The sequence below is a fragment of the Oreochromis niloticus genome, linkage group LG14, assembly GCF_001858045.2.
Source record: "Oreochromis niloticus isolate F11D_XX linkage group LG14, O_niloticus_UMD_NMBU, whole genome shotgun sequence".
NCBI classification, from domain to species: Eukaryota; Metazoa; Chordata; class Actinopteri; order Cichliformes; family Cichlidae; genus Oreochromis; species Oreochromis niloticus.
Window position 1 is genome coordinate 16,669,229 of NC_031979.2, and position 21,013 is coordinate 16,690,241.

Consider the following 21,013-nt stretch of genomic DNA (forward strand, 5'->3'; position numbering starts at 1 on the left):
TGGATTTGAGGCCTTAGTTTTCACAGGAGCTACAGTATCCAGAGTCGTACGTAGTGAGGAGGTAAAATTATTAACAAGATAATCGACCTCTGTTGGAGTAGCGTTCAGATAGCTGCTCTGCTCTATGTTGGTACAGGGCATTGAAGATGATAACAGTGGGTGGATTATATTCTTAAACTTAGTTACAGCACTTTCAGAAAGACATCTACTTTGATAAAGTCTACTCTCCACTGCTGTGTAATCAATTATTGTAAATGTAAATGTTATCAGGAAATGATCAGACAGCAGAGGGTTTTCAGGAAACACTGTTAAATGTTCAGTTTCTATGCCATATGTTAAAACAAGATCTAGAGTGTGATTAAAGTGGTGGGTGGGTTCTTTTACATTTTGAGAGAAGCCAATTGAGTCTAATAACAGATTAAATGCCATGTTGAGGCTGTCATTTTTAGCATCTACATGGATGTTAAAATCACCCACAATAATTATTTTATCTGAGCTGAGCACTAAATCAGATAAAAAGTCTGAGAAATCAGAGAGAAACTCTGTGTAAGGCCCAGGTGGACGATAGATGATAACAAGTAAGACTGGTTTCTGAGTTTTACAGCTGGGGTGGACAAGGTTAAGCATCAGGCTTTCAAATGAATTAAAAGTCTGTCTTGGTCTTTCGTTAATTAATAGGCTGGTGTGAAAAATTGCTGCCACACCGCCCCCTCGGCCTGTGCTTCGAGATTTCTGGTAGTTAGAATGACTCGGGGGTGTTGATTCATTTAAACTAACATACTCATCCGGCTGCAACCAGGTTTCTGTAAGGCAGAGTAAATCGATTTGTTGATCAATTATTAAGTCATGTACTAACAGAGACTTGGAGGAGAGAGACCTAATATTTAATAATCCACATTTCACTGTTTTACTCTTTGGTTCAGATGTGGATACTGTATTGTTCTTTCTTTGTGATTTTTTATGTTTAAGTTGTTTATTGCTGGTTTTTGGTTTGTTTTTTGTCTTCACACGTGGGAAATCCTTAAAGGATTTAACTAAGCCAGACCGCTGGACAGATGGCCCAGCATTCCTCCATCAGCCTCCCGCTAGCTGGCCTACGCCCCCCACAGTGAGCTCGATGCAGGAGGAAGAGATCCGCGACACCATCTTCTGTGGCAACATTTCCACAAGCCCGCTGACACCTGATCTGACCCAGTTCAACTCCTGGACTGAGCTGGTACATGCCACATATCACGCCCTCCACGGGGCGGCCGCTCCACCGATGACTGCCTCCAGTCGTAGGGAGGCAGAAATTGCCCTCCTGAAAAGGTCACAAAGTGAGAGTTTCCCGGCAGAGTTGGCTGCATTGCAGTCAGGTAAAACTATCAGCCCTAACAGCCGCTTGCTGGCGCTTTCACCTGAATTAGACCATACTGTAGGGTTGATCAGGGTTGGAGGTCGGCTCCGGAGGGCTGACAATCTGAAAGAGGACACCATCCATCCTATAGTTCTTGCACCAGACCACCCTGTCACAAAGCTGTTAGTGCAGGACTATGATAACCGTCTGTTACATGCAGGTCCTGACCGTATATTCGCAGAGATAAGGAGGACCTACTGGATACTTCGCGGCCGACAGATCATCAAGAGACATCAACGCAGCTGTGTGGAATGTTGTAAATGGCGCAGCAAACCAGTCACTCCCCAGATGGCAGACCTACCAGCTGCACGATTACGCATCACTAAACCACCATACTGGTCCACTGGAGTCGACTGCTTTGGCCCTTACACCATAAAAATAGGACGGAGGCATGAGAAAAGGTGGGGTATTATCTTTAAATGTCTGACCACCAGGTGCGTACATCTGGACCTCTTGTGCAGCATGAACACAGATTCATTCTTGCTTGCCCTTCGGCGCTTTGTGGCAAGGAGAGGAAAACCCTTTGAGATTCTCTGTGATCGTGGCACCAACTTCAGAGGAGGAGAGAGGGAACTTAGAGAAGATTTTGCTGCCATGGAACCAGTTTTGAAGCAACAGCTCGCTGAACAGAGCACTGATTTCAAATTCAATCCACCACTTGCTCCACATTTTGGAGGCACATGGGAGAGGGAAATCAAGTCGGTCAAAGCTTCCCTGCGTGTCGTCCTGAAAGACCAAGCTGTCCCAGAAGAAGTGCTGATGACTATGCTTGTAGAAGTGGAGGGCATTCTTAACTCGAAACCTCTTGGTTATGCAACATCAGACATTGCGGACCCTGATCCCATTACTCCTAACCTTCTGCTTATGGGGCGGAGAGATGCATCCCTACCACAAGCAGTGTACAGCAAGAGTGACCTACTGGGACACCGCCGCTGGAGACACAGCCAAGTGCTTGCCGACCATTTCTGGGTTCAGTTTACTCGCAATTACCTACCTAACCTTCAGCTCCGTCAAAAGTGGCGCATCGGTACCCCAGATCTCACAGTAGATCGAGTGGTCATGGTGATTGACCCACAGCTACCAAGGGCTCTGTGGCCAGTTGGGCGGGTAACTAAAGTAATCCCCAGCGATGATGGCAAGATACGCACAGCTGAGGTCGACATAAAAGGAGTTAAATACATTCGCCCCGTGACGAAGCTCGTCACTCTTCCAAAATTGCCAGAGGACTGAAGGGGTGTATATTATCCAGCAGGGACATTTGTGTTCTGCAAATTCACTTAGTGAATTTGGGGGCGGCTGTGCAAATTCCCTGCTGACTCGGCCTCAGGATGGCTAGAGGCAAGAATCAAGCGCACCCAAATGAGCGCATCATTGATCATGTGCACATCAGGCAGAGGGAGAGTGGGAGTGAGAGACGAAAAGCGCAGCGACAGAGCATGGCAGTTGTAACGCAGTTTGTGTGATTCCGTGTGCGTTAATGAAACTGTAAGTGTTATTACCTTTGACAGGTTAACTGGTACGATAATAGTTATAGTTGTTTGTGCATGTTAAAGCTAAAGTTATGCCTCGGTACACTGATATCACGTTAGTAGGTTTATTTAATTATTTAATTATTTCGTTAATTTGCACTAAGTTAATACCAGTGGCCAGAATCTCCTCCAACGATTACATCCCGCGGTTAAAGGATTTTTCTGTTATTTATTGCTTAGTTTAGCTGTTGTTAGCTTGCCACATTCTTGCCTTGGTACTAGCAACTGGGAATATATGTGCCATTTAGCCAACTTCTGGTCTTACGGTGACCCCTTGTGGACATTGTAAAATATTGCTGTGTCTGAGTAGATGATGTGTTCTGATTGTTGCTTAGTTATCTTTGACCCTGCTAATTATAGTATTGCCTGTTTCTGTTTCCAGAAAACCATGCTTATAGTCACCAATACTGCATCTGCCACAATTATAAGTGCATATCTGGCTGTACCACAGTTGGATTTATCATGGCAAGCCCTGCTGTAACCAGTTCTTCTGTGAAGTTTCATTAAAGACAGTGAACTAAAAACTCCTGGACTGCTGCAGTCTTTCTGACCGAAGACTTAGGCCAGACTCGTATACACCGCCCTTCCCGTATATATATTCTACACAGTCTGTTCCCATGCCTCAGTTTAGTTTCTTTTCTTAGGCTTCTGTTTTTCCTTTTGGACTTTTACAACAGCCAAATAAAGCAGATTGTTTTGTTGTTAACCCCTGCCTGTGTTCTGTATTTACATCACGCTCAAAACAGTCCCCCAAATCAGCAAACTGTGACAATATACAAGCAGTCTGAGCGGCCCTCTTCCATGTTGACCCACATCTCTGACGCATCTTTTAAACAAATAAGTGAGCCAGCGGCTGTACACAACAATCAGTGGGTATTGTTGGGGTGGCCAGTAATGAGCAGTTCATATACCATGTTCAATGAAAATCTATGATAAAACATTTTCCACAAAGTCTGCACAGTTTGAAATCTCCCCACATTTGCAATCCTCAAAAATGATTCCTAATAATAATTTTTAGTTGCCACTATATGATCTCACCTTGTGTCAGATCATTTGGAGAAGGACCTGCTGTTTCATTGTGTTCAGCAGTCCTCATTAACACAGTGTAATTTCTTAATCACATTTGAACTAACAGGGGTTAACTAACCCATTTTCCTATTTTTTCTAAGGGATCAAAGCAGCATCAAAGCCTCCACTATTAACACAAACAAAGTTTTGATTAAAGCCCCCCCAACATTTAAACTCAGTTATTAAGATAACTGTTTTGTAAAAATTGTTTTGTGTAGACTTATATGCACAGTTCACTACGTTCTACCCACATGACCGCTAAAGATTACTGTGTGCAGTTTTCGTCTGTCATCGATAAGCCAGGAATAGGCCCCTTATGTTCTGTTTTCCGCCCCTGTTGTGTCCCAGGCAACACCTTTGAATTGTGTCGGGTAAAGCGAGACGCTGAACCACAAGGGCGTAGATTTGGCATGGACGGAAGGGACATGTCCCCACCAATATCCAGCGATTATTGAATTGTCCACCAATAATTTGATCTCTTCGAGTAAAGAAAAACAAAACCGATAGAAAGAAAAAAAAAAACAGTCTGTCAACGTCTCGTTCGCCTAGCGGTGCACAAAAAGTTAAATTAAGTTCTCTACTGGAGTCCTACCTCATGTGACAAATATGGCCAATGTGATTGGCTGTGCCTTTCAGTTTTGTAAACATATTTTAAGTGGACAAAAGGAAGCTGATTGATTATAATTAAGTACAATAACACAGCTACAAAGATAATTGAGAAACAGGTAATTTTTTTAAAATTTTGTACATAACCCCTTTGCAATACCTGTTCACCGAAGTCTATTTAGCAACACACATAACGACATTACACATAAAAAACAAACGGAAACATTGGAAATCAGTTTTTGGCAGGCAATCACTTTTTGGCACAACACCGGGTCCTCAGGTGGACACAGCCTCTGAATTTGGACACCCCTGGCCTGTTTCCGGCTGGACAATAATAACGGTGACATCGGTTTATCCGATAAATAAACACTGTAAGAAGTTTTTTTTAATATATATATATATGTATATATACATATATATAGATATATAGATATACATATATATGTGTATTTCTATATATCTGTATATATGTATCTCTCTCTCTCTCTCTCTCTCTCTCCATATATATATATACAGATATATTGAAATACATATATATATAAAATATAGCCCCCCCCTCCCCTCCAAACGGCCCTTTTGAATGTCTCCCTAATTCTGAGGTCTCACGGTTTTCAAGTATGTGCTAGGCTTTAGCGCACATCATTCTAAAATTGTATGTAACCATGAATAACGTGTTGCCATGTCCACCAGGAGAGACTGGACAGTATAGATGTAAAACAAATATGCCAGCAGTTTATCTCAGCTAACGAGAGGAGAAGGCATGTGTGTTGTGGCCATTTATGTTGAACGTTTATAAAATGCAATTTATATTCATTTTTGTTTTTTCTTTGCAGTTGTAAGAATATACTGACCTAGTTTTGTTATGAAAATTTGTAATCAATTTTCTTGGAGAAAGTTTTTTGGAAAGTGATTGGTTTATTAGCTTATGGACCCTCCCATTAATCAGGGGATTAAGAGTACCCTGGAGGAGTGTGGTAAATGTTTTTGTTTTTTGTTTGCCAAATGTCAGATGGGAGGACGGGAGGGTTAGAAAATGATTTTTTGACCACTTTTGAAGTTGTTAAAGCAAATTAAGTTAACTTTCATTTAATTTTAAGTTTTAAGAAGTTATTTGGCTGATTTTTGTTTATAATTTTCCACGAAATAAATGGCATATGATTTTTAAACAATGGAGTCAGAAGTGCGTTCTAAAACAAACCTCCCGTTGCCACCCACAGCCTTTTCTTGGACTTTTTTGGTGTTTGGAACATATTTGGAACATAAAAGGCCGTGACACATGTGTTTGGCTCCTTCACATAGTGGACATTGAGTTGTTGTGTGGGGCACCAGGAGTCCATGTCTGTTGCTGTAACAGTAGTTCATGTTTAGAATAAAAAATCCCAGCTCACTGATTTCTCCAGGGAGGAGACTGCGGAGTCTCCAGGCCAGGACCAGCAGACTGAAGGACAGCTTCATCCATCAGGCTGTCAGGAAGCTTAACTCCCTCCCGATTCTGCCCCCTCTCCCCTCTCTCCTCCACGGTCTCACTGAACTCTGTCACACACACACACACACTCTCTGACTCACTCACTGGCCTGCACCAGTTATTAGTCACCTTGTGGAGCATTGGACTGCCACTACCTCATAAGACTTTGTTGTTACACTATCTCCTACCGTACATTACCAAATCTCCATTTGCACTATTTGCCTATTTGCACTACCTTGCCTGGTTTACACTCAATGTCATTTACCGTTACCTGAATATTGTATATGGTATATTGTATAGCTTTTTTTGGTATATGTAAAATTGTACTGTATTTATTCAAATTTTACTTTTTTAAATTATTTTAATTATTTTACTTGCATTTTTAATCACTCTCTTATATTTAAATGTTCATCTAGGGTTTGAGAGTAACGAAATTTCTATTCTCTGTATGTCCTGTACATATGGCAGAATTGACAATAAAGTTGACTTTGACTTTGACTTTTGACTTTGATAGGGGCAATAGTGTGCCTAAAGTGTTGTATAACTTTGCTGGGGGGTCACATATAAAACTCAGTGATTTTTGAGACAAAACATGTCCGCCAGATAAAACCCAATTTTGGGGGTTAAAAATATGAATACAAGTGTTAACCCAACTGACTAAAAGACAAACCAAGGCAATGTTTATACAACAAAAGTATGATTTTGCATTTTTTATACATACATATTTATTTTAAATGGTACAATAGATTACCAGTACCTTAAAAATCCATTGTCCAGAAGCAGGTGTGATAATATTAAAATACAGAAAAAAATTAAAAGTAATGTAAAATTAAACATCATGGCTCTTGTCACTAAGTATTTAAGTCAATACCTTATATAATATCAAAATATGATATTGAAAATTTATTTTTACACATTTTTTAAGTGATTAAAATCGTGTCCAGAGTTTTTGTCAACACCATCAGATTTTTTTAAAAGTTCAAAAAAATCAGGAATTATTGTGGGTAGCTTACACTCTGAGGACCCCTTTACCACTTCCTGGTTGATACACATGCCCTGAGGTCACTGCTGTGATAATTTTTTTTATTTTATTTCATTTATGGCATAACTTTCTGATAAAACTCTGTGTCACAACCATAGTGCGTCAACACCAAAGTCGATGTAATGCAAGATTTAATTATTTTTTTTTTTTTGTAAAAAGAGCTTCATTTAGGTAGATTGTAGAGGCCATCTGATGAAAAACAAAATGGCTTCTGTCAGAAAAACCTATGTTATGAGAGAAAGTAGGGTATTTTGTCAGCACCATCAGATGTCAACACCATCAGGATTTTTGTCTGATGGTGTTGACCCTTTTTCTAATGGTGTTGACAGATGCCACAAAAGTGTGCTATTCATCATATTACTTCCTGTGTATTTTACTGATATTTCTGCTTTACAGATGTGTCGAAGATTATCAAATTTGCCTTATCTTGAATCTCATTGTTTATTAATCCTGCAGGAAAAAGCTTAGTCCTCTGTATTTAACCCATTCACTCAGTGATGCAGTGGGCAGCTACATATCCAGGATAGCCACTGTTTGTTGGATTTGAACGCCCAACCTTCCGATCATGTGGCATCTACTGAGCTATCTCTGCCCCGAGAGCTGGTCTTTAAGTCATGATGTATGAATCCTGCTTCCAGGCCTAAACTACTCTGTGTTTATTAAGCCTGTTGTGCTGTTAAAATGTTTTAATGCTTTTTTATCTTGTTCTGTTTAATCTGAACAAGCCCCTAAAAACAGTCAGTGATCACTGTTGGCCTAACCATCAGAAACCCTTATCAAGTGGAAAAGGGTAAGTGTTCATCCTCCAGCTTCACTGTGTTTATGTTATGCTAACATAGCTGTGTCACTAGCGATCACCTAGCCTAGCACATCATTATATACCAGCTAGTCCAACTTCAGTAACCCTACAAAAGTCACTGCTGTTTAGTTTTCTGTCTTCATCTATGTTGGAATGTAGGTGGAAACCAGCGAGCTAACTTCTAACTCAACCACACTGATCATTTTATTAAAGATGAAAGAATTTAGACAGTTTGTAACTCTCAGTGATGCCACAGAGTTCCTTTGGCTTTGGGATCTGCAGCAGAGTTTGGACCTGGAAACGGCTAATGACATCAGACTTAAAGACCGGATAGCATTTCTGTTGCTTAATACATAATTGTGCTGTGAACATTCATCCTTAATCTGTATAAATGCATATGGTTCTGAAAAATTATAGTAATTACAAAATGGTACATTTCAGGCTAGAATGGCAAAGGGGAACCTGTCAGTAGAGGAACGAAAGAGAAGGAACAGGGAGTATCAAAAAAGGAGAAAAAAATAACAGGCAGCCTGAGTTGAAGAAAGAGTTTCTCATAAAGGAAAGGGAAAGATGGAGAAAGAGAGTGAAAGAGGGAAAAATAAAGAACATTAGTGATCTGAAAGAAAGAGAAAAAAGGCAGAAGAGAAGGTTTGCAAATGTGCAAAAACAGAATTGTTATGATGTGTCTTGTGATATTACGTAAGTTGTTAAGGTTTAATGGTCATCTTGAAAGAAATAATAACTTGTTTTCTACTAGTGTGTCGCCACCGTCAGATTTGTGTCACCACCGTCAGCACCTTGTTAACTCCATAATATGGAGTTTGTTTATTTTTCTCTTTTGAAGAACCATATATTTTCCTCCCTCATGATCTTCCAATAAAAATACATAATTTTCTCAATAAATGTCTAATTTGCATGCTGCTAAATATAATTGTTTCTTATAGAGATTAAATACAAGCTTCTGAAAATATGTATGACCGTAACTCTAATAATAAAAAGCCAAACAATCTTACTTTTAAACATGGTATAATTCATTTGAAAACATATGTGCATAAATAGTAGAACAGAGAAGCTGCTAATAGTCAAAATAGCTGAAACAACTTAATTTAAAATATATATTTTTGCATTTCTTTGTGTCTGACGGTGTTGACAAAAATCTTGCACTTCTCCAGCAAAAACATAAATTATTAAAAAATGTTACACCTGGGAGATTGTACCAAAACATGGTGAGACAGCCAAAACTTTGTGTAACAATTATATGGAAATATGTTTTTGAAAAATCAAAAAATATATTTTAGAAAATTAAAACCTGTTTTGTCCTTAATATCAGGAATCACTGAACTATATTGTGATTTTAAATGGTTTAAAAGCATGTAGAATATTGTATATATTGTTTGGAGTTTAGTCTGTTACTGTTACTACTTTTACCATTTCTTCTTGGAGCAACTGTAACCCACATAATTTCCTTAGGGATTAAGAAAGTATTCTGATTCTTATACATGACCTGCCATTATCCAATGACACATCTGCTTACCTGTATCTTTTGCTCGTTTCTCCTTGTAGGAGCCATAATTAAATGTATTGAATTTTAATGATCACTGGGTTTTCATTTGTTTGGTTGCTATGGTGATGTGTAACGGGAGTCACGTGGGTGCTAGCGGCGACATTAAGAGGGCGTTGTCAGTCTGTCATTCACTGGTTTGATTTTGACAGAGCAGGGCTGGGTAGCCGTAGTTTTTGTTGACCGCAACCAACGAGTTTCCCCTTCTTGCATTAGAGCCTGTGATGTTTTAAGAGTTTGAATCGCGAGCCGATCACATTGCTTTGTAAACTTTTCAAGCACTTTAATAAACAAGCAAGCAATTCCACCTCTCGCATTATTGCGTAAAGTTGACAGCGCGTCAGACAAATAGGCAGGCTCAATCCCCGGCCTCTAGCAACTGTGGAAGTCGCTACACTCCTCTTCTTTTCTCTTTTTTTAAAACTTTAAAAACGGAATGTGTGTGAGACTTTAAATCAACAAAATATAAAATATACATTTAAATTGTTATTGATCCCTTTACTCCTGGTCCTAAAGTGTATATTTATTTTTTTACTCTTAAATATTTATTGTTCGTTTACTTGCACTGCTGTAACTGGAGCCTCGTCGTCTCGTCTCTCTATATACTGGACTGTATGTAGCGGAGATGACAATAAAGTTTACTTTGACTTCAGCAGCGCGCAGGCGCACCGAGGGCTCTCGCGCTCACTTTTCCCGTATAGAATTTTGAAAAAACATCGGTGCAAATTATAAGTCTGTATCATGATGTCTGGTGTTTTCGTGTTTGTTGGTTTCTTTTTATTTTGTTTTATTTTGCGAGTTGGTTATTAGATGCTGCTCCAGCCAGCCAGAGAATCCCCCGCAGCCCCCTTCCTCTCCTCCCTTTGCCGCAAGCAGCAGGCGCCCCTCGCAAACGGAGGGCGCCCTTACTCCCAGCAAATGGGCGATAGAAAACCGATCAGTGCCTATGCCATTCCCAATATACGCTGGCTGCCGTCGGGGCAGCATGAGTACGAGCAATTATTTTTTTGCCGATGCCCGTGATGCCGCCCCCACCACGATGCCGCCCCGGGCAACCGCTCGTGTCGCCCGTATCTAAAACCGCTACTGAGAATAGGATATGTAGGCAAGTATATTTCTCCTCTTTTTATTAAGTAGCAAAGACAAAAAAACAAAACAGGGCAGGATTCAGTGGTTGAATCATCCGTCCCCACCAATGCCAAAACCAAACCTACCCCTTGCTGAACCACATGCCACAAGTGCGCATAGGTTCAGGCAAAAAAAATAAAAAGTGAAAGAGAAACTTTATGTGGTATTTGCTCAAACGCACAGCAGGTCATGATCCTGACATTCAGAGCATTTCATTTTTAGGTCGGCTTACTTATTTAAAGACTAAAAGCGTGTAACGTGCGAATAGCCTACTATTTAATACAATCAAATAATGAATAGCTCATTAAAAAATTTATATTTATTTTTTTAGTCTGTTTGTGAACCCAAAAGACATACTACAGACAAAGCCCAAATATTATTATATTTGTTCAGTGACCTGTTTTAAAAGTTAACCCATTAAGCAATAACATATACAGGAAATTATACGTGGTAATAATGCACTTACCCTATTATGTAACCAATGACAGATAACTGAAAAAGTCTGTGCAAAACTCCGACTGCCTTGTTTTTTGTAACAATGTATTTTTCTGTTTTGTAGTTCAGTAAGGAGTTGATCGCGAACGTGGCCATCACGCAGCTCTTAGTCTGCAGTTTGATGTCAGTGTTCACACGAAACCTGGTGATGGAAAGATTCTTACAGCAAACAGCCCGCAGGAGGTGAAAACACACCTCATTGCACAACCTATCTCCAAGCGTACATGAACCACAATTTGTATTTAGGTATTACTGTTGGACTTCCCTAAAGTATCAAAGGCAGAATAGAAAAGGTAAAAGAACATCAACACGCAACAATTAACTGTAAAAGCAGATTAAGGGAGTCTCCTATAAAATGCCTGATTAAAATCTGTGTTCAGTATTACGTTTGTTAATCTAGTTACCTGTTTCTGGTTTTAAACTGCATTGGCAAATGGATTTGTTCTTTTTTTATTTACTTATTTATTTTAATATCATATATGCACTGATGTTGTGTTGTTTTATACCCACCTCCCTTTTAACTGGTTTTCTGTTTATTTAACTTGTAATTTAATCATTTATAATCCCGCCTTAATCGCCCACTAAAATATAAAAATGAAATACTTTGTATTGGCAGATTTGACAGACCTAAAGAACTATCTATCAAAGACTAGACTGCTGCGGCACACTTAAAAAGCCCATAAAAATCCCATGGGGCTCACCCAATCTTAAATCTGCACCCTAAGCAAAATATATAAGAAAGCGATGTATTTTTATTCAAAAAACATTAACTGCACAAGCTGTTGGGTATAAACTGACAAGTCATATGCAAAGTGGGAAGGCCAATGTTTGACCGACCTGCCACTGGGACACAAGTGACCACTTTCTATTATATATTAGATAATATATTTAAAGCAATACAGTCATTGGTTTAAAGCCAAGAACTCGCTAGTGAGCAAAAAACGAGTGCAATCCAGAGTCCTTAGTGTCTGACACTCTTAAGCTGGGCAACATTTACATTTGAATGTGTTAATAATGTATGATTTAATGCTGTGATTATTTTCATGTTGGCTTGAAATAAAATATCTCCCTCTACTGTTACTGCAGTGTACTGCAACATACTGCAACTTCTGCATGCATGTCCTCAAATGGAGACGACCAACGTGCTTGTTACACGTTTTGCCCCGATACTGGGTTTGTTATTGCTGCTGCCCACCTGGACAACATTCGCAAAAGGCTCGGACCACACTTTGGGAATAAATTATTGAGTTCAGGGGTGTCAAGCATGAGGCATCAAGACCAGAATCGGCCCCAGACTCCAATCTGGCCCGAATAGTTTGGCCGGATAGTTTTGAAAAATATGAAGAAGGGGATAAATTTGAGACTTTTTACTACATTTTCGTATGTTTTACAGATTTGGCTACAAACAAAGACCTCCTCCGTGGTCATTAAACAATGAAATCACAGAAGAGGTCCTGTTTTTTACAATGTATTTCCAGTACCTTCATAGCCCACCAAGCCCAGACTCCCACAGTCAGCCCACCTTTGCAGATCTCAATGCTTATTGATAGCCTAAACCTGCTGGAGCAAGGATTGTAGCTCTCATGGTGAATGGGATGATGTAACCAGAAGGTTAATATTAAGATGCCAATACTTTGTTCACATTTCTAGTTGTTATGGTTTAGTAGGGTCTGTATATCACCCAAGGTGACAGAAACACAGTACCAACACAGTTCTAGTGCACCCTCTGTGGGCTCTGTTTGTCTTTGGTTTAGCCACAGCTAAATCAGCAGCTAGTGGTCTATAAGAGATGTGAAGTTACTTACCTACGGCCCTATTTCAAAACCACCCAAAACCTTGCCATTCATAAACAGCTGGAGTCTCTTTGCTCTGCATCTCACACCACAAAACCAGAGTAGTGGCTTGTCTTCTGGTATCAGCCTTACTTGATGTCTTACTTGATAAAACACACTTCAGTATTCGGTTTTGGTGCATCCTTCGTTATTAGCAGGGGCGTCTCTAAATTACCTGTGACCCACACAGCTTAGCACCTGAAGTAGATCAAGAGTGTCCTTCTGCATTCACGGAGGATACAGAACAAGATCACATGTTTAATCACTGATAATACACCCAACATGATTACCTGTGCACAATTTTTAAGTGCAACATGGGCATTTTTTTGAGTTCACCACAAATGTTTTTTGAGAAATTGCCACAGAAGGTGAGCATCGCTTTCTCCTAAAAGTAAAGTGACCATTCTGTGTGTTCACATGGATTACTTTGTGTGTGTTTTTTCAGAGTCTGTTATTCCTTATAACCTGTTCACATCTGTCTTGGTTTTGATTTTGCATCTCAGTCTCTCAATCTGCCTCCAACACTGAAGAAGTGTACATTTCTTCAATGATGAAGAAGAACAAGGATCCTCTGAGCTGTTCTTATCATCCAATTAGCTTAGCAAATGTGGATTTTAAACACGTGTCTAAACTACTGGCCTTACATTTGAAAAACATGTTACTAACAATTATTTCCTCCAATCAGATTTGTAAACCAAAAAAAAAAAAGTCATTCCTTGTTTCTTTTTTTAAAGACAAATGTTTAATATAATTTGTCAACCCTCCGAGACAGCTACTCTATTTGTCCTTATATTTGTCCTTGTTGTCATAAGTTGGGCCGATGTCTCTTCCCTCCTGATTAACCTTCCTGCAGACAGAATTTAGGAATTTTGGATACAATTCTTGATGTAGATGGTGCAGCTTCTAGCATTAGTGAGTATTAACATTCTGTCAAAACAAAATGTTAAGTAAATATACTTTCTTGTGAATGAATGTATAAGGTGTAAGACTTTAGTGGAGTATAGAGACACAATCAAGGAGCTAAGGCGCATCAGAAATCAAACCAGATCATCAAGACGTACTATAATGATTGTAAATGGTGCAATTTTCAGCATAACTGTGAAAAATCAATTAAATGTCCAAACATATTTATCTTTATGAAACTGTAACACTGATGTCAGAGTCACTCGTTTGATATAATGTCACATTTGATTTTGGTTCACTGTTTTGAACAACTGCTGACAGCTAAACCATTCTTAACTTGTTAGTTGTGCTCTGTTCACCTTTTTAGAAGAAATCAAAAGGAGAGAAAGCAAACTGTGGGAAGTCAGTTGTTAAAGATCAACATCCTTCAGTTTGCTTTCTCTTTCTTTTCTTCTTTATGTCCCCATTTTGCCTTCTCTGTGAAATATCAGACTCTCAGTGTGCATTAGCAGTCACTTTATAACTAAAGGGTTTTGCATAATTTGTTTCAATTGCTTGATTTTTTTTACATTGAAGTTTTTTACATTGAAGTTTTTGACCATTGCTGCCCTGGACAGTCAGTCCCACTTTTCCCACCATTATGACAGAATCTGTGTACTGGATAACATCAAAAGAATACCAACATAAATATCACTATCACTGGATCTCATAAACCTAATTTAATCTGAAGGTTTGTAAAAGACTACTACACCTACTAAACCAAGATACTGTAATTTTAGTGTTATAGTTTCATAAAGGCTTAATAACTTTTACAGCAATAAGAATAATTACATTGTTTATTTTTCTTTATTAGTATCTGGCCTAATGACATCTGAGAATTGAGTTGTCTTGTTCTTGAGTTCTTTGTTCAGAAAAACCAAAAAGAAACTACCCCACCCAGCTGACTTTCGGTCCAGCGTTGCGTGCTACTTTCTCCTGCTAGCTTTTGTGCTATAGGTGCAACACCTTTGAACTGTGTACATGTGGGAACTAAACTGCAAGACACAAGTGCACTGTCAAAAAAAAAAAAAAAAAGTAAAAGAAAAACTTTTCATGCTGTTTGCTCTTGTGTAGAAAACTGTAAATATTTAAATGTTCATTTTAAAGCTACTTATTTAACAATAGTGTCCACCTTTTTAAGACCAACACTGTTTAAAAAATTATTTAGTCAGTTAGGTAGTTAGTAAACTCTCTGGGGTCGATGGACAAGCCGGCACATTTACACCCCAGAGGGTTAATTAATTAATTAGTTGTTTACAATGCAGAAATTACACCCCATAACAATGCACTTATCCAGTTATGCAACAGATAAAAAATAATTGAAAAAGTCTGTGCAAAACTCAGATTTTCTTATTCTTTGTATCAATACATTATTCCGTTCTGTCGTCAAATAACTAGCTCTCTTGGCCATCGTGCAGCTCTCTGTCTACACTCTGATGTCAGAGTTCATACAGGAACCTTCTTGGAAAACTTCAGTATGACCTTTTACAGTAAACAGTCAGCAGGAGGTGAAATCATATCTCACTGCACACTACTTCTCCAAGACTCTGCTCAGCACCACCTGTCTACTGCAGCAGCAACATGCATCACAGGCAAAACAAAGATTTTAAAGAAGACTAACAAAACACAAAAAAATAACAGAGGCAAGCAAAGAAGTGAAAATAGGAAACAGTCACTCATACAATGTCAGTGCGCCCCAGGGTGGCTGTGGCTACAATGTAGCTTGCCATCACCAGTGTGTGAATGTGTGCGTGAATGGGTGAATGACTGGATATGTAAAGCGCTTTGGGGTCCTTAGGGACCATAAAGGCGCTATATAAATACAGGCCATTTACCATTTACCATATGTCTGTTTTTAAACTGCATTGGCAAATTGATTTTGTTACTTTTATTCACTTATTTGTATTTGATATAATATATGCACTGACTTTGTGTTTTATATATATGTACACTACCAGTCAAAAGTTTGGAAACACAAGTTTCAAAGTATTATTATTCTGTTTGCTTTCACATGAAAAGTATGCCATGCCTATTAAAACTTTACAAATGAGTGTTGTGGTTGTGTGTCATGGTTTTTCTTTTCTTTCCTGACTATTTACATTGTAGATTCTCAATAAAGACAGCAAAACTATGAAAGAACATGTATGAAATTATAAAGCAAACAAAAAAAATGCAAAGTAACTCAAAACATGTTTTGTATTTTAGATTCTCAAAACAGCCACCCTTTGTATTGATTAATGCTTTGCACACTCTTGGCATTCTCTCGATGGCATTCTCTCGATGGAGTTGCTGAGATGCTGAGCACTTGTTGGCCCTTTTGCCTTCATTCTGCGGTCCATCTCATCCCAAAGTCACCTACCTACCTACCCACCCAACCTCCCCACTCTCCCCTCTCGCCTCTGCGGGCGGTTTATCCTTCAACCTCGGGTCCTCTACCAGAGGCTTGGTTCTAGCTGTTCCTAGGACTGCACTCTTGACACTCTTCTAGACAGAGATCTCTGATGTTGTTCCTGGGATCTGCTGGAGCTACTTGCCTAGCTTGGGGGTCACTGCACCTAGTGCTCCGATTACCACTGGGACCACTGTTCTCTCTGAGCCCTTGGTATTTCTCAATTTTCTCGTGTTCCTTCTTCCTGATGTTGCTGTCATTCAGAACCGCTACATCGATCACTACGGCCATCTTCTTCTGTTTGTCTACCACCACTATGTCCGGTTGGTTAGCCACCACCATTTTGTCCGTCTGTATCTGGAAATCCTACAGGATCTTAGCTCGGTCATTCTCCACCTCCTTTGGGGGCGTCTCCCATTTTGACCTCTGAACTTCCAGACCATACTCGGCACAGATGTTTCTGTACACTATGCCGACCACTTCATTATGGCGTTCCATGTATGCCCTGTCTTGCACCCCACTGTTATGTGCTGGATTGTCTCAAGGGCATCTTTACACAGCCTGCACCTGGGGTCTTGCCTGGTGTGATAGACCCCAGCCTCTATGGATCTTGTACTCAGAGCTTGTTCTTGTGCTGCCATGATTAGTGCCTCTATGCTGTCTTTCAGTCCAGCTTTGTCCAGCCACTGGTAGGATTTCTGCATATCAGCCACCTCCTCTATCTGCCGGTGGTACATACCGTGCAGGGCTTGTCCTTCGATGATGGTTCCTCCTCTTCCTACTCTTTCTTGAGTTTCTGCTGCCTGAGGTATTCACCGAGCACACGGTTGGTTGGGGCCATCTTCCTGATGTATTCGTGGTTGTTCGCTGCCTCATCCTGGACTGTGGTGCTGACACTCAGCAGTCCCCGGCCTCCTTCCTTCAGCTTAGCATACAGCCTCAGGGTGCTGGATTTGCGGTGAAACCCTCCATGCATGTTTCCTGTTCTTGATGTCAGTGGCTTCTATCTTCTCCTTTGGCCAACTTATTATCTCAACAGGGTACCTGATCACGGGCAGGGTGTAGGTGTTGATGGCCCAGATCTTGTTCTTCCCGTTCAGCTGACTCCTCAGGACTTGCCTGACCCTCTGCAGGTAGTGGTGGTTGCAGCTTTCCTAACGCCCTCTTCATGGTTCCCATTTGGCTGTGGGTTCCCCAGGTACTTGAAGCTATCCTCTATGTCTGCAATGTTGCCTTCTGGTAGTTTGATCACCTCAGTTCTGACCACCTTCCCTCTCTTCGTCATCATCCGACTACACTTATCCAGTCCGAATGACATTCCGATTTCATTGCTCTATATCCTGGTGGTGTGGATCAGTGAATAGATGTCTGCTTCCCTCCTGACATACAGCTTGATGTCATCCATCCTTTAAGTTTGGCTGAGGTTGAGTTGCAGCAGCAGGAGCTTGTGTGGCTTGAGGGATAAATATGGCCTTTGTTGAGTTTGGTTTATGACTGTCAGAGTATGTAGAACAAATGCAGGGCTTGTAGCATTATGGACTTGGGTTGTATTTACAGCTCGAAAAGGAATGTTTGGTGGGACAGGGCTCAACTAACTCTGACCTCCAGAAATACTTTCAGCTTCCTCGTAAACTTTTACTCAAGCTCTTGCAGCATTCAATCTTCTTCTTCCCAGCGTTCAGCCTTTCTGAGCTGCTCTTGCATCGCTTGCTGCCTTTCCAAGTTTCCACATTCCAATTTTTCTAGTTCAGCTGCTTCCCTTTCTTGCTCCTCCATTACTGCTAATATTTCTTGAGAAGCACCTGCTTCCGTTCTTTTGATTGTTTGTGAGTCAGTTTGACCTGAACCACTTTTAGACCTTCTTGATTTTGACCTTGACTTGGTACTTTGAGATCCTAAGCACGACCCAACATCTGGCCATGGCTCTTCATCACCATCTGCAAGGTCTCCTTGTAGCTGTTTTTCAGCTCTTTTAACAATGAATGAGGAAAGTGAAGTACATACATTTACTTTGCGCTTTGCGTCTGCATCTGGAGTTTGTATTTGGCGTATTTGTTCATAAATGGTTTGTACGTCTCTGCAGGTGACATTTACGTTGTTAATCACCTCATTCAATTCACACTCTGAAAGTTTCTCCTCTTGATCTTTTTATCATTTTCAGTGTTTTTACTCTTTCACTTTTACAAACAGTCTGTAGTTCTGTAATTTGCTCAGCAGTAAGCAGTAGGTGGTACAGCATATTGGTCTTCATGATCATTGTCAGCCATCTTGTGAGTCTAGTTAAATGTCAGTCAGTGCACTAAGTTTAGATTTCAAAATACTTCTTTAAATTTATAACGTATTATACGTAACTTGAATATTACTTTGGGATTACTGTTACTATATACTTTAGCTATAACGAGGTCCCCTCTTAATATATGTGTACTTTAACATGAAGAACTTTGTAAACTTCACGTAGTTTTACCTTAAGCAAACACACAAAACTCTTTCGTAAACTACAAAGCATCACTTTGAAGTACAGTAGAAATTAAGTAACCTTTGACAGATGTGTTATAGAAACTTACTGTGGATCTTCAAACTTAATTTAAACCACTCTTACTCTACTTTTAACACTGCCCTTTGTTCATTTCCACCTTACTCCAGTTATATAACGTTGTTGCTGTTGTGCTTGGCTGCTTGTGAGCGGTGAGCTTGTGTGATGGCGACCTCTTGTGTCGCACCACTGTACCGTCACTCACTGCTCTTCTTAATGAGCGTCTCACCGGCGCAGGCTGGGGCGAGTTTTCACTGCAACACCGGAATGACAACACAGGCACGGCTTCTTTTACTTATTGAATACCGTGAAAACTACAAACATAAAACACAAAAGATTTAGGCACTTTATTCAGTTGAAAGTAACACGTGTGCTTTAACAAAATGTTACCTCGTGGCCGCCTTCGGAGGTTCTAGACAAATAATCTTATAGTCTTGTGCGTTCTAAATTAACATATAAAGTAATTTGAACATCATACATTACAAATTTGCAGACTATTACAACACAATTATAACAAATACCTTGTACAGCTAGTGGATGCAACAGCTAGTGGGCAACAAAACTTGCTGTCATACACAAGAGAAAACACACATCAACAATATGGTCCACAGCAAATTACAAACAAAAATATTTTAACTGCTGGAACCAAATATTATTCTCTTTTATACAAAAGCCATTTCAGTGACACTTACATTAATAATTAATTAAACATGTTATTAAAAGAGGCTGACAGTATTATGTAAGTCACAGAACTGAATAAAATTCTGTTCAACCTGGAATCTATTTTTGTGTCTTTGTGTCTTTGTCCTTCTCACCTTTACGAAGAACAAGTCTTACAAACAGCAGAAGGTTCAGGCCTTAGAATATGAGAACCAACACATGAGTATGAGATTTATTTTTTCCTAAATAGAAAGCATAATTAAATTATTAATGTATATCAAAGAATTAGGCATAAGTAACTTCTCTGTTTTGTCTTTTATTGGTCTTAGATGTTTTACCTCAAATACACATGTTCAAAGGTTTGTGTCATGATTGTCATGTTGCCATTGTCAACATTAAGAATATGTAGAGATCTAAGTTTTTATCACATTACTAAATTAGCACAGAATTGTGTATCAGACAATATAAGAGTTTGATTAAAAAGCTCCACAACTCCACTCACAAGTGGAGTGATCACATCATGACATCCATGCATCGATCTAAAAATAACTGCATCAAGTCCTAACTATATAGTTGATCAAAAAGGAAAGTTTTAAGCCTAATCTTAAAATTAGAGAAAGAGTCGGTCTCCCTAATCCGACCTGGGATCTGGTTCCACAGAAGAGGGGCCTGGAAGCTAAAGGTTCTGCATTCCATTTTATAGTCTAGGAACCACAAGTAAGCCTGCAGTCTGATAACATAATAAGGTGATATGGTACTATAAGATCATTAAGATAAGATGGGGTCTGGTTATTCAAGACCCTTGGATGTGATGAGAAGGATTTTAAATTTTAAATTTAATTCAGGATTTAACAGGGAGCCAATGAAGAGAAGCCAATATAGGAGAGACATGCTCTCTGTTTCTAGTTCCTGTTAATAATCTTGTTGCAGCATTTTGGATCAACTGAAAGCTTTTCAGGTAGGTTTTAGGCTTCCTGATAATAATAAATTACTACAGTCCAACCAAGATGTAATGAATGAAGTAATAAGTGCGTGAACTAGTTTTTCATTGTCACTATTTAATATTTATTTGATGCCCCCTACAGTTTATTTAAGGTGTTCTCTGTTAAATGGCTCCTGGTGGCGCCTCCTGGTCTTTGAAGCTTTGAGAAGCTTCTTCAGTTCTAGGAATGAAGAACTGAAGAAGCTTCTCAAATGAGAGATGAAACGTCTTCAAGCAACTTCAATAAGTCCAGATGCTTTTCTTTCCAAGCTTCTTAGACTACGATGACCTGGATGACTGAGAACCTTCACAGAGATACTGTGCAAGCTACAGTTGTGAAGCTGTCCTTTGGTGACATCTGTAGGCAACACTGAGGAGGTGCAAACTAGTGTGTTTTCCACTAATTCAACCAGAGAAATTATGTCTCAGTCAGTTTGAGCTTGGGGCCAAAAGCCTTAATGTTGTGTTTGTGTTATTACAGTCTTGCTTTTAATATTGACAAAGTATTTAATATTGTTACTCTGACAATTACGTAAACATAGTTATGTTAACATAAGAAGTTTTAGTAGTTGTAATACTATTTACA

General features: G+C 39.5%; 1 protein-coding gene and 1 long non-coding RNA gene across 3 annotated transcripts in view; one reads left to right on the forward strand and one right to left on the reverse strand.

Moving 5' to 3' along the window:
- Window positions 1–11,216, reverse strand: part of LOC109194374 (P2X purinoceptor 5) — a 77,741-nt gene extending 66,525 nt beyond the window's left edge. For both annotated transcript variants that reach the window (XR_003213847.1, XM_019345307.2), the window contains exon 1: window positions 11,061–11,216. Coding sequence is in view for 1 of the 2 variants with exons in the window: in XM_019345307.2 (XP_019200852.1) it covers window positions 11,061–11,185 (125 nt within the window). In the remaining variant the exon portion in view is untranslated. The remainder of the gene's footprint in view (window positions 1–11,060) is intronic.
- LOC109194637 (uncharacterized) lies at window positions 2,819–3,449 on the forward strand. Its single transcript, XR_002056448.1, has 2 exons — window positions 2,819–2,881; window positions 3,308–3,449. It is a non-coding gene; the product is annotated as an uncharacterized LOC109194637 (long non-coding RNA).
- Window positions 11,217–21,013: the final 9,797 nt, after the last annotated feature.